General features: G+C 40.3%; 2 protein-coding genes across 3 annotated transcripts in view; both read left to right on the top strand.

Moving 5' to 3' along the window:
• LOC308591775 (protein phosphatase 1 regulatory subunit 3E-like) overlaps positions 1 to 14,845 on the top strand; it is a 231,035-nt gene that overhangs the window by 171,277 nt on the left and 44,913 nt on the right. The gene's annotated exons all lie outside the window — the stretch shown is intronic.
• Positions 48 to 13,332, top strand: CENPN (centromere protein N). 2 transcript variants are annotated; one of them, XM_081202722.1, is made up of 11 exons: positions 48 to 225; positions 2,425 to 2,605; positions 5,404 to 5,449; positions 6,876 to 6,935; positions 7,716 to 7,792; positions 8,202 to 8,378; positions 8,612 to 8,713; positions 9,667 to 9,724; positions 10,223 to 10,335; positions 11,741 to 11,864; positions 12,864 to 13,332. In XM_081202722.1, the coding sequence occupies exons 1-11, from the start codon at positions 176 to 178 to the stop codon at positions 12,974 to 12,976; spliced, it is 1,101 nt and encodes a 366-aa protein (XP_081058848.1). In that variant the 5' UTR covers positions 48 to 175; the 3' UTR covers positions 12,977 to 13,332. The 2 variants fall into 2 exon arrangements, with proteins under 2 accessions (XP_081058848.1, XP_081058849.1); XM_081202723.1 differs by having other exon boundaries at positions 155 to 311.

The raw sequence follows: 14,845 nt of genomic DNA, 5'->3' as shown, positions 1-14,845 counted from the left end.
CTTGACTATCGCGGTTCGAGCTCTGCGCAGCCGCCAAGGCGGCGCGTGGCACCGCTAGGGCGGTGATTGGCTTTGGAGGGCGAGAAGGCGGCAGCTGATTGGCTGGTTCAAAGCTGAGGGGACGGTTTGGCGGCCGCGGCGGGCGGCGGGAGGGCTTCGTAAGCCGAAAAAGAAGATGGCAAAGAGGCGGCGGCTGGACGCCGGAGATGGGAAGGACGGGGCCGAGTAAGTTCGACTTGAGGGTGGGGGAGCGCCGCTGAGGTGCACAGGGGCAGCCCCTTTCCCTCAGAAGAAAGCGAGCCGGGGAAACGGTACGTTGTAAATCAGTCAGTTTATTTGTATCCGGCTCTTTCTCCGAGGAGCTCAGAACGACCGTTAACATAGTGGGATCCCCATTTCGTCCTGGCGACAACCCTGTGAGGTAGGATAGGACCGGGAGACGAAGTCGCAGCCAGTGAGAGCTTCGTGGCCGAGAGGGTTTGAACCCGAGTCATGGCCTTTGGGCCTGGGGTGCCGGATGTCGAGCCCTCCTGGTGTTTGAGACTGCAGCTCCCATCAGCCCCAGCCAGCAGGGATAAAGGGCATAGGAGCCCCGCCCCGTAGTCCCCAAAGTACCGGTAATGTCAGTGAGTGGGTTGGAGTGTGGGGGAATGTTGCTGCTCATTGATGAGGATATAATAGATCTGGGGGGATCCCTCCCCAAACTCTAGGAATAATGAACTATTAGGAGTTTGATTAAATGGGATGTGGATTAAGACACCAACTTAACAGCTGTGCCAGGCAGGGAATTCCTGGACTGGCTTATGCAAACCAAACTGGTAGAGCTACGGCTATCAAGGGTACAATGAGTCGGTTAGCAAAAGAACGAAACTTCCCTCTTGCCCCCAGGTGTGAACTGAGACTGGGGATTTGGGAGGTTGCCAGGGTAACAGCTGGGTGGGAACTTGGTGAAGAAGGATAAAAGAGCTGAGATCCATCATTTGGAGTGTGCTGGCTGCAGGCTACTTATACTGCTACCTTTTGGAATGACTATGGTGTAAAATCTGGACTTCATTCAGACTGAAGGTGTAAATAGGTGAATAAACCATATTTTTAAAGCATGACATTCTCTGCCATGTCTTCTATTCCCCAAAGGGACACAGACCCCATGTGTGTGCCTAGGACCACCAAGATGGTCGGAGACGCTCTGTTATTTTGCATACTTCAAGCATTTTTACATTCAATAACATTTATAGACAACTTGATTGTAAAAACAAAATACGGTACCCTCTTACAAAAATATATCTTCCAACAACTCTCAGAAGAAAGTAGGGTCCAGTGTATGCTTATGTTGCACTGCTCTCACAAGAGTAAAAGCCAGTATAAAGTGGCACTTACAGTGCCAGACTAAAAGCAGGTATCTGATAGTCCCAGATTCACATCCTCATTCATCCACAGAGCTCACGGAGAGTAACCATGCGCCAGTCACTTCCTTTCTCAGCCTGGTCTACCTCACAGAGGTTGTGAGGATAAAATGAGGGGAACATGTATTTGGAGGAATGGCAAGATAAAAATAGAATGTAGATGTAATTGAACTACAGCTTGCATCATCCCTGACTATTGGCGGTGATGACTTGGGTTGATGAGAGAACGAGTCCAATAGGATTTGGAAGGTACCACACGGATTACCCCTGTTGTAATAGTGTGTCCTGTACTGGCTTCTGAAGCAGGCTGATGTAGCCAAAACACAGGAGAAAATAAGGATTTTATATCTATTTGTTGTGGATAGGATGATTGATTCACAGTAGGTTCTACTTTATAGTATGACTAGACCTTAAAATCTCAAGTGATGAATATCTAAATTTGTTGTGATTATCCTGAATTTTGGGAATATGTAGCTATACCACTGAGAGGTTTCTCACCCATACTTCTGCCAACATAATTTTGTAAATATTACTATCCTACCCTCTTAATTATATTTTCAAAACTCCTAAGCTTCTAAAACTTTAGCTCATCTCTTGTTCGGAAGGTGTTTCAAACCTGTAATTATTTTAGGGTTGTGGCTGGGGTTTTTGAAGCTTCGTGATACCATTTTAAGATGAAGACAGACTTGTAACAGGATTCCAGATGTGGCTGCACCAAATACTTATAGTAGCATTTCAATCCTTGTACATTTATTTTCAATCCCTTTCCTACTAATTCTTAATAATGTATTGGATTTACCTTTTTCACAGCTGCTGCATGCTTTCTATCTTCAGTGTGTAATGCAGGCACCCCCAACCTGCAGCCCTCCAGATGTTTTAGCCTACAACTCCCATGATCCCTGGCTAACAGGACCAGTGGTCAGGGATGATGGGAATTGTAGTCCAAAACATCTGGAGGGCTGAAGGTTGGGGATACCTGGTGTAATGTATCTGAATATTTAATCTCTATTTTATTTTGAAGGGTCTTCATTATGGATGAGAGAGTAGCTGAATTCATTAGAAGAACTGTGCTGCGAATCCCACGTTCCGAAATGGGGAAAATGCTGGCCACATGGGGGTTTCTGTCTGAAACTCAGCTTCAGTCTTTAAACATCCATCAGCTAAAGGAAAATGTGTCCCAAGAAGTAGTTCGGCTATGTGAGGTGAGAACAGTATTGGAAGGATCATTGTGAAATTTGTACAGATGTCAGTGTTTTTTCTGCATAAAATAAAACACATGCTTACTGGGAAACATAGTACCGTACTATTTAAGTACTTTGACTGTACTATTGGTGGTCTGTGTTTTAAAATTACTTTTAATAGGAGTTGTTCTCTTAATACTGAAATCTTTCTCAAGTGCCTTCCAGTCGGGATTCAGGCCTCATCATGGGACTGAAACTGCCTTGGTCGCACTGGTTGATGATCTCCGGCAGGCTAGGGACAAAGGTGAGAGCTGTTTCCTAGTTCTGCTGGATCTCTCAGCGGCGTTTGATACCATCGACCATAGCATCCTTCTGGACCGTCTTGAGGGGCTGGGAGCTGGGGGCACTGTTATACAGTGGTTCCGCTCCTTCCTCCTGGGCCGTGTTCAGAAAGTGGTGGGGGGGGATGAGTGTTCAGACCCCTGGGCTCTCACTTGTGGGGTGCCTCAGTGTTCTGTCCTCTCCCCCATGCTTTTCAACATTTACATGCAGCCGCTGGGAGAGATCATCAGGAGGTTTGGGCTGGGTGTTCATCAGTATGCGGATGATACCCAGCTCTACCTCTCTTTTAAATCAGAACCAGTGAAGGCGGTGAAGGTCCTGTGTGAGTGTCTGGAGGCGGTTGGAGGATGGATGGCGGCTAACAGATTGAGGTTGAATCCTGACAAGACAGAAGTACTGTTTTGGGGGGACAGGAGGCGGGCAGTTGTGGAGGATTCCCTGGTCCTGAATGGGGTAACTGTGCCCCTGAAGGACCAGGTGCGCAGCCTGGGAGTCATTTTGGACTCACAGCTGTCCATGGAGGCACAGGTCAAATCTGTGTCCAGGGCAGCTGTTTACCAGCTCCATCTGGTACGTAGGCTGAGACCCTATCTGCCTGCGGACTGTCTCGCCAGAGTGGTGCATGCTCTGGTTATCTCCTGCTTGGACTACTGCAATGCACTCTACGTGGGGCTACCTTTGAAGGTGACTCGGAAACTACAACTAATCCAGAATGCGGCAGCTAGACTGGTGACTGGGGGCGGCCACCGAGACCATATAACACCGGTCTTGAAAGACCTACATTGGCTCCCAGTACGTTTCCGAGCACAATTCAAAGTGTTGGTGCTGACCTTTAAAGCCCTAAACGGCCTCGGTCCAGTATACCTGAAGGAGCGTCTCCACCCCCATCATTCTGCCCGGACGCTGAGGTCCAGCGCCAAGGGCCTTCTGGCGGTTCCCTCATTGCGAGAAGCAAAGCTACAGGGAACCAGGCAGAGGGCCTTCTCGGTAGTGGCGCCCGCCCTGTGGAACGCCCTTCCAGCAGATGTCAAAGCGATAAACAACTACCTGACATTCAGAAGACATCTTAAGGCAGCCCTGTTCAGGGAAGTTTTTAACGTGTGATATTTTACTGTATTTTTTGTTTTTATGGAAGCCGCCCAGAGTGGCTGGGGAGGCCCAGCCAGATGGGCGGGGTATAAATAATAAATTATTATTATTATATTATTATTGGTGATGTCTTCACCCAAATAAGAGGATGAGGCAGTGATGTGAGCATATGGGAGCATGTGTGAAAAGTAGTGGTCTTTGCAGTGTGAGAATTTTGAATGCACATTGGGGGGGCACATTTTTCTTAAATTTATACCCCATCTTTTTTCTGTCACTATTATTCCTTGCATGGGCAATGATGTAGAACAGGCTTCCTCAAACTCAGCCCTACAGTTGTTTTTTTGGCCTATAACTCCCATGATCCCTAGCTAGCAGAACCAGTGGACAGGGATGATGGGAATTGTAGTCTCAAAACAAGTTTAAGGAAGCCTGATGTAGAAAATAGCACTGGCTTTGGCCTTTGGGGTGCATATCTTCTTGTTCCAGTTTTGAGAACTGGAGCATACTGTATCTTCTTGCTCCAGTGCTGGAGTATAGCAGGACAATGTGATGGAGCTCCTTTTAGCACCCAATCCAGAAATCTGAGCACTGTGTAACTGGAACCCTGGGGACAGGGCCACAAACCCCTCCCGCTGACAGTCTGTTACAAATTGTACATGTTGTATGGGAAATGTGACCTTGAAGCAATTGTGGTGAGGCTCAGGGATACTTTGGCTGTAGATACATTTTGATTTGTATAATGATTCTGCAGAATTTCAACAAAATCCATGACTGTTGTAGCCCTTGTTCATCTGTGATGGAGTGCCCCCAGTTTCTTGTCAATGAAGCAACTAATGAATAACTAATAGATTTTACAGGTTCAGAGCTTAATAATGAAACAATATTATTTTAATACAAATGCAGTTTTTAACCAGATCTGGACATAAGAGTAAGCCATGAACCATGGTTTACTGTGAATGAGTAGCATGCTGGTGCACACAGCTCTTTCACCTCCACCCCCTCCTCCATGCTTGGAGAAAACAAATCAGGGCATAGACTTGGTTTTATGTGGGAACGAATGCTCACACATTTGCTTACCTGTTTAGAGAAAACAAACCACTAATGCTGGTTCACAAGTAATACAAGAAATAAAAAAATTCCTTCCAGTAGCACCTTAAAGACCAACTAAGTTAGTTCTTGGTATGAGCTTTCGTGTGCATGCACACTTCTTCAGATACACAAGGTCACTGTTCTACTTTGTTTTCTCCTAACATGACATGGAGGGGAGGGGGCTGGTGTGAAGCATGCACCAGTATATTTGGAAAAAACTGTGGCTTGCCATTGTATGCAATTTGGGCCTATATAATATCGTCTAACTTTTTTGATTAGTTGTTCTTATTTTCTTGAAGGAAAACCATGCAACTATCCAGCATGCAGCAGATCTAGACATAATTTGTAAGTGAAGTTTTTTCTTATATTTTGTTGTTGTTGTGATTAGTTTCTGGTTTGGTATAAATCAGTTAGATTTTGGTTAAGCACTCAGCACTTCCTTTTGATTAGATTAATATTTGTCTTGTCGAAAAAATAAATCATTTAACTTTTAGGTAATACAAGGTAGTTGATCACTCCCCATTCCTCTTAATTTGATGGTATTGTTTTCATTACACAGTGATACTAGGCCCAGCTATCCATGTACCATCTTCAGAAGGCAAGAGTCCTCTCCAACCCAGTAATTGTGTTTAGCCAGTACTGTACTAGGCTAAGTTTCTACTAGGCTAAGATTTCATTTCTTTGCAGTATACATAGCTTGAATTACATTTAGAGCCAGATAAGGAAATAGGATGCTCTTTTCAACTTCATCCTCTGTTTATTTACAAGTGTCACTGTTTAATTTGGCTTACTGCCACAAGTGTTTATAGGATTACAGTACTATTAAATGGTATTTGCATAACTCACTAAATACAAGCTTGAATATTTGTTAGAATCTGAAGGTTTGAATTCCATTGTGATCTGAAACCAGTAGTATTTGGTAAACATTTACATTGCAGATATTTATAGTTTACATTGTGAAATGTTAAAATGTAACTACAGTACCCCAGATCATGCATTGATTTCTAGTTTGCTTCAATTTTTAAAAAGTAAATGGAGGTTGAAAGAATCTATATCCAATGTCAAGTTAAGGAACCATAATTTCTCTTCCTCTCATAATTTGGAATAAATGTTTGGGTAAATATTTGATCTTTATTGTATTCACATTTCTTGTAAGCTGCTTTATGGTAGAAATAACAATAAGAAGAAATAACTCAGCTAGCCACTTGCAGGTTGGATTTGGCTCCTGAAGAAATTTTGGGCACAAATGGCCCTATGCAAATATAATCAGAATGATATTAAAATTTGCTGACAATTATACTTGTTAGGGAAGTAAATTTTGGCTGCATGAAGGGATGAGGAAAGTGGGAGTATCTGTGTACAGTATTGTTTAGTAAGCCAAAATTAGACTTATCTGCAAATGTGGCCAATGAGAATAGTATGTATCTGCACTATTTGGAAATCTGTTTATATCTTACCATTTGAAAACACATGTCCTATTTCTGTGAAGCTCTTAATTGTTGGGTGGAACCAGTTTTATTATATGGAAACTGATCATCCATGAAAAGGGTTGGGTTGGATTGTTCTAATCTCTAGAATGTGTAATAGATATCAGTTCCCAAGCATACAGAACTTAGCCATCCTTTCTGTAACAAAGAGAAAAACTGTTGACTAATCAGCAAAATGAAATATGAAATTCCTGTATTGTGTAGGGAGGAGTTGCTAGCTTATAACAATTATGGATTCTTGTGTTAATAAGCAATGCTGTTTATTGTCAAATATTTTTCCTCAGACAACTACACATACAGGGACAAAAAGCTTTGGACTGTTTATCAAATGACAAAAGAAGGTGGTAAGTGTTTATAATTATCAAAAGCATTATATAAATAAGTGAAGTGCCCAGTTATCTGTTATAGTCTTATTTTGCTTATCCTAACTTTAAAGTGGATTATGTCAGCTATCTTATAAAACTTGCTGGAAACCTCTAAAATTTTGCTGTTTTTCTTGCAGACCTTTGACTGTTTAGCAGAGCTCAAAGGGTTGGGTTTTTCTTAATGCTACTTAAAGGCCAAGATATACTTCTTCCTTCCATAATAAAACATTTCCCCCAGGAAATGAACAGAGCAATCTAACTGGGATGTGTGTATGTATGGATCCACCACCATATCCTAAGCCTCACCAACTCATGCCAGCCAGGGTGGCAGATTAGTTTTCATTACACCAGCTCTAGACTTGCTTTGAGGAAAGAGCAACTTTATTATGCCCTTTCCAGAACTAGTGTCTACAGCAGCCATTCCATCCTATAGGAGAAGGTACTGCGGGATCTTTCCATAAACTCTGCTGGAAGATCAGAAACTTTGGCCCCTTCTCTCCTTGAATTCCTGTAATTCCAGGTGATCATTATAAGAACTGAGAAACAGTGACTAAATTTTATTTCTCTCCCAACCCTTTTTCGTTTTGTATTTCATATTTTTGATTGCATTCCTGAGGGCAGGGATATGAGACTAAAGAGCAGGATTTTAAAATTATTAATAATAAATAAATAATTTGGTATTTTGCATGCTTGAACTAAAATAATGCAAGTTATGTTTGGAATGAAGCTTATTTTAAAATGTTTTTTTTTTATTGGCAGGTGATGAATATGACATTTTTGACTTGGCAGATTTTAAAAAGAAATTTAAAAGAAGTCTTCAGTCAGCTTTGAAAAATGTGAGCATAAACAATGCTAATATTTTGGGTTCTCTTAAATGTTTTGTTATCCTGTTGTATAAAAATAATGTAAATTTATAGTAATTTGAAACTAAATGGAGAAATGTCTACCATCTATCCAATTTAGCAGTGATCCTTGGGTTTGTTTGTTTTTTTAAAAAAATGCAGTATTTAGTATCATATTGGAAGGTAATTAGGTGTGCTTCATATCTCATAACTTCTTTGTATACATTGTAGAAACCACTGTGTTAAAGTAGTTCATGATGTGTTTGCTGCCTCTTGTAACACACATATAAGAAACAACTATGTCTATACTTCTTGGCCTTTAAATATAGGGTTCTCAGTACTTTGAGTGCCCACTTCTGCCAGCTAGACTGCAATATATATTTTTCCTTTATCTTTATTTCAGGTAACTATCAGCTTTAAAGAGTTTGAAGACAATGCAATTTGGATTCGCATTGCATGGGGAACACAGTATACAAAGCCCAACCAATACAAGCCATCCTATGTAGCTTACATTTCACAGACTCCTTATGTGTTCATATCCAGCTCTAGAAATAAGAACTGCAAACCGTTACTTTTGCAGGTAAATACATTATGTCTGGTAAAGATTTGTTTTTCTGTCATCTTCAAGGTAATTTCTAAACTTAGATTTAGTAAGAGTGAATGAACAAGCAACTGGAAATTACTGCTCAGTTGCGTGATATCCTACAGAGGTGTATACTCTGAAATTCAATATCAAATTCCAATTCTAAAACAGAAATAATGGAACAACTCTTTCAACTCCAACTAAACTAGCACCTTCATTTTTAATTAAAGGCCCTGCTGATTGCCGCCAGTTACAATGACATCCATGAAATGGACCTCCGAAGCCATTGTTTAGACTCGCTTAAAGATATTTTACTTAAGCGATGTAGCCAGGTGAGTTATTTAAGTATACTATTCTAAGTCAAATTTTTTTTGGGGGGGTTAAATCTTAGGCCTGCTTCTAAAATTCTCAGGAGGTAAGGAAATTTTCTCCTTCAAAGAGATTGCTTATAGTGCTACAGAGCTGTACAGTCTTACAATCAGGAAGAGATAATAAAGGCCAGAATTAGTTTCCCTCCTGCTTTTAGAGCCGTTATTGAGTTTTTATCATTTCTGTCTGTTATCACTTAATCTCAAAATATGCCATTGAACTGCTTTGCATTACATGCTAAGCTGAAACTTGCTAAGTCACTTTGCTCCTCCTCTGTCCTTTTTGCTATTGTGCTAAGCCAAGGTTTGGCTTGATGTGCTGTCTGAACTGCAGCTTGTGGTTAAGATCTCTGTTCACTAACCATGAGCTGTAGCCAAGGTTTGTTCTTGGCTACATTTCGTGGTTATTGAAGAGAGAGTTGAGCCAAGGGTCCTTCACTGAGCACTGGCAAGAAGGAAAAATACTTGGTTTAGTCTAATGTTCAAAGCAGAGGTTGTGGTTTGTTTTCCTCTAAACAAACCACAACAAGAAGTCAGCATTTTTAATATAAATCAGATTGCAGTTTTGTGATGCTAAGCCAGTGATTTGGTTTGTTTCTTCATAAACTAGAAGGAGGAGCAAAATAGCCCTGATGGAGTCATTAAACATAATATATAGTTAACAGTTTCTCATGGCATGCAAACTGGGTCTTAAGTCAATGAACTTGGAATATTGGTTGTATACAAAGTCCTACTTGGAGTAGACCCATTGAAATTGATGGACCTAATTTAGTCATGCCCATTCACTTCAGTGGGTCTTCTCTAAGTAGGACAAGCATTGAATGCAATGCAGTTTCATACAATCACTCATTAGAGGCAAAAATACACTAACAATGTTCTATCACTATTCTATCTCTCCATGGACCCCCCTCCTCCAGAAATTTCAAACTCATCACCCACAACCTCAACAAGAACGAAATTGCATTCTGCAAAGAGGTATCCATAATATCTTGGTTTAAAACTCTATATAGCAAAACAGCATATTTAAATATTAAGAAGTCTGGCCATTGTAAGGAGGTCCTATCTGTTTTGGGGTGCCCATATCCCCTATGTGCGTGTGCACAGGAAGTGGTTCAGCAAGTTGTGCACTAATTGGAGAGGTTTATCAATCTTCTAAAATATTTAAATAAATATTCAGAAACTTAAATAGTGGCTAATATTTGTCTTGCATGCATTTAACTCACAGCTGGAAGTTCATAGCTTTCTCTGATGTTGATATGTTCACTTTTAGTATGTTTGTTATAGAGTAAATGAATGGGGGGGCACTGCAGCACAATTCATAGAGTACTTCAAGCACACAACAGTGGACTGCGTGTGTATGTCTTACTCTGTTGCATCATGACCTTTACATCTTTGGAATTCTGTTCAGTTCTGAATGCCACTTTGAAAAGGATAACATTCTACATGAAATTTTATATGGTTCTGTACTTTCAGTGGATCCAAATATAGTTAAGGAAGATAAACTTAAAAAGGAAAGAACTGAAAGAATTAATGAGGAAGCCTTTGGTGATGGTCCTCAGCCAAAACTAGAGTTTGCACAATACAAGGTAAAATTATATTTAATGCATATTATATAATTTTAATGCACAAATATACATTTATTATGTATATGTATTCTATAAAATTTATTTTTGCACAAAACAATACTTAGGGCTGAAGTGTCAGTTAACTACTTAGACTAATTGAATAAGGCTATTTGATCAACTGACAAAGGAGCCATTAATCAGATTAAAAAGAAATACGGGAATATATGAAACTGTATGGTAGGCACCATCTCAGGGGAGGTACTCCCCTGTGTAAGATGCACAAACAAGTTCAGTTTTTATTCTGTTTATTCTATTACCACTTCAATCCCATTTGTTTACTCAGAAGTAAGTTCCTATGTTCAATTAGAGTGTTTGTGGCCTAAAATTCATATTATTGACTAAGTTTTCTATTTCTGTAGCACCCCTACAATTTTTATAAGATAGGTCAACTGTTAGCGTGCAGATTTCATTGTACTAACTGAAAGAGTATTGATTTGTTCCTCAGTGTTGCATGAGTCCATTCTTATACTGTATAGACTGCTTGAAATACAGTCTAAAACCCTGGGCTTAAATGGCTTACTTTTCTTAAATTAACTGTTTTACATACACATGGGATTTCCAGCCGTGCATGCAGATCATTACCCTGTATACAGAATGGTGATATTCCTTTGATGTTGTAATTGATACATCATGGTCTTGAAATGTTAAAGTACTTTTCTCAATTCACAACTACCCCAGAGGGTAGTGTACTGAGACTGAAGTAATTCTTACGCTTTTTAATTGAGCCAATACTGAGACAGTAAATTAGAATATGTAGCTTAGTGCAGTGATAAAAATGGAATCAAAATTACTGCAGGTGTTTTGGGTTCTTTAAAACTATGAATGAGGCTATTTTAGGCATTGTTGCCTATTTGCCACAGGGGGGCACTCTTTGGGTTTTTTTAAATGCACATCTATTGAACCTGTTTTCTTTAATGTCTTTGTGACAGAAGGCCCAAGTAAAGTGGTACAATACAGGTAGAATTCCACCAGAGTGATATAGTTCTCCATATGTTGAGCTCAAGCTTCACTGATTGGCTCTGTGTGTGTGTGTATATATACACACACATACTTAAGAAAACATAAGTACTTTGGAAAAAACAGGATTGTAAAATCTGAAAAAGTTGCTGTTCCTGTTTGTAGATTTCTTAAAGAAAATGCAGAAAGCTCTTTTAAAATGAGGTGCGAGAAAGGATAACTGTTGGATTCTGAGAGCAGATAATTAATGGACCACCATGGTATCTTAAACCAGGATCCTGAGTGTAATAATCTGTTGACTGAAAATGAAGTGTAGTTTTAGCACTTTGAACTGTAAAAATAATTATCTGCTTATTATAAGCTACAAAGAGCTCTTTTTTATAAACCCATTTATTGATTTGACTTACAGCTTGAGACTATGTTCAGAAATGAACAAGAAAATGGTATCTTGAACAATAAAGACCCGTTTAGATGTATGGTCAAGTTTTCTAGTCCTCATCTTTTAGAGTCACTGAAATCCCTAGCACCTGCCGGTAAGTGTTCCAGTGTCTGAGAATGCACACTCATAGTATTATGTTTTGCATGCTTATCTGGTGCATAAGGATTCCATAGAAGCAGTAATTCCTGAGTTTCGGTACCACCACTGCCAAACTTATTTTTAATCTTTTAATGTTTTAAAACTGGTTTAGGCTTTAAATGACAGCTGATAATCAGACAACTGGCAAAATATACTCTGTTTCACTTGTCAGTGGAACCTCTACTTACGGACGTAATCACTTCCAGAGGTCTGCCCATAAGTCGATCAGGGTCGCTGGTAGAAGCGCTGTTGTGTGCAGGTGCATTCAGCGGCAGCCACTTTTGCGCATGCACAAATCGGAGCAAACCCGGTATTTACTTCCGGGTTTGCCATGGTCGCAACTTGGATCAGGCCCAAGTAGAGGCAGTCATAAGTATAGTTTCTACTGTATTTAAGTGCCAAAAATTGATTTGAGGAATATTGGCTGTGCCAACATTCCAACATAAGCTAAGATGCAGGCAAATGATTCCATAACATCTTCAGAGCCCTTAAGCACTGCAGCTGAATGTTCGGACTTCAGTTCCTATTGCTTGACTTGCACAGGGGAGTGAGAAACTGAAATGTATCAAACTATGCAAGCAGGAGACATTAGGGGCTGAACTTAACTAATGGTCCCCTAGTGTGGGGTAGGGAACTATTGGACCAACCCCTATGACATCTAGTAAGTAAGGCAAATTATGAGAGTTGTAATAAGCATGGCTAATTAAGGGTCATCAGTTCTCCAGTCCTGGTCTAGTGTAACATACAGAGGATTATAGACTATTATAGTGATCTAGAATAAAATGCAAGTGCATAGACCAAGTGAAGAGCTGTATTTAAAAGAAAAGGCTTATGTGACCCTTAAAAGACAGGTCCCACCAACTGTTTTGTTCTTTGGACAGCTGTACTTTCAAGGCAATATGGAACCATATGCAAAACTTAGAACTGATTCTAATTTTGTTTTCTTCTATTCTAGGGCTGGCAGATGTTCCCCCTTCACCATTACTTACTTGCATCACCCAAAAAGCCAGGAACTATTTTAGAATTAATGAGAGAAAAAGTGCACTATCACAAACCCTTGCAAGCTAATGACATTTTTAGACAAAGGAGTGGATTATTTCTCTTCAGCAAAATAAAACAACATGGAATCTATTCCCATAAACTTCTTACAATTCAGTTGGTCAGATTACAATATGACATCTTAGCAGGCTGTAGCCTGCTAGCTGGTGTGACCTGTTGACCAGAGTCTGTGTGTACTTCCTGGACAATGAGTAGGTGAACTTCTTTAGCAAATAACTGAAGTTAGATGTGATATCAAAGTGCTTGATTGTTTAACCAAATGAAACTAAAATTCTTATTGATATGATATTAAAATTATAATAAACATGGTGCTTGTAATATTAGTTTTAAAATAGCTGTGTGATTAAATAAATGAAAGCTTATAACTGCTTGAGTCCAAGTTTTTTCACAAGAGTAAATAAAGCTATTACATTTTACTGCCACTTCCCATTTAATACAGTAGTGTGCTTATCGAAGAACTGGAATTAGTAATGCATTTCCTTGTTCTCTAGTCCAGTGGCTTACACATTCTTGCTGTTTTACCCCCAAATGTCGTCATCAGTAGTGATAGTGATATGATGTATACAAAACTCAAGCTGTGTACAGTATAATGAGACAAGCTCTGAAGCAGCCACCCCCTCTGAATAACAAAATACCCTGATTCAAAGCACTGCAAAGTCTGAGCATGTAACTGGCCCCATTATACTGGTAGTATCTCTTTTATATCAAGTATGTGTGCCTCTGTTGAATTACAATCAGATTTCCAAAGAAGGTTGAGAGACAGCATATTTTAGAGAATCAAAAATTTATTTACTATAGATGTAAAATCATTTTGAATTTTTAAAGGTTAAACACTGACATTAATAAATATTTAATCCAACTGCTAACTGTATTCCTTCTTCTTTAATATAAGCCTTTTTTTAGATTTTCTTCCTATTCTTATTTAATGTCCAAACCTGTTTTGAAGTTAATTCACATGTTGTGGGGTGCTCATTTTGACTTGGAAGAAAAACACAATTTTATAGTTCAAATTGGGAAAAATAAATACAGTAAATGGACAAAAGTACAAAGATTCATAAAACGTTTAGGGGTATGCGTACCCCTGTGTCCCCTCAGAAAAAGCACTGTGTGTACATATCAATTTGAGTTCATTTAACAGGTAGATTTGGAATGTAGAGATCTGTATTCCAGTGTTAATGACATCCATAGCTTCATACATTTGGAAAAATTCATACCTTTTTTGCGCTTTGATCCTGTGTAAAACGGGATTGAGTTCATCTGAGGATGTACACATGGGCATCGGCAGGGGTTAATAAACTGAGGATTTGCCCCCTAACATGAAGCCTGCCCCCCCCAACATAAATCCTGGCTACGCACATGGATGTACACAAGTTGCAAACAAACTTTTGCAAATAACAAAAGAATTTCTACCTATCGGTTCTCAGTTGCGGTCAGGCCTCAGAACCCAAGATCTTTCATATGCAACTGCTGAATTGGGGGGGGGGTAACCACCACCCTGTTTTGTCCACATTCTTATCAATAAGCCATATTCCATTTTACAAATGGAGAGATAGAAAATGCTGGTCTACTTTTATTTCCAGCCGCGGAGAATATCTGGAAGGCACTAGGCGCAAACTGGGTGTGGGACTTGTTTCGTAGAACGCGCGCCCCTCATGAATATGGAAAACGCCAGGTATAAATATGTATGAGCTCCCTGTCACTCTCTCCGCCGAGTTCCCTTCCACGCTCTTTCTCCCTCTCCTCCCGCCACCGGAAGTGCCCCGCCGGTCGGCGGATCGGGAACGGCCGAGAGCAACATGGCGGCTACGGCAGCAGCAGCGGCGGCGGCAGGAGGAGCCGCGGCAGCAGCCGTGTCACGGGCGCCGCCCGCTCGGCGGC

Source organism: Podarcis bocagei, assembly GCF_964188305.1.
Source record: "Podarcis bocagei genome assembly, chromosome: 7".
NCBI classification, from domain to species: domain Eukaryota; kingdom Metazoa; phylum Chordata; class Lepidosauria; order Squamata; family Lacertidae; genus Podarcis; species Podarcis bocagei.
This window is presented reverse-complemented; position numbering and strand designations above follow the sequence as displayed.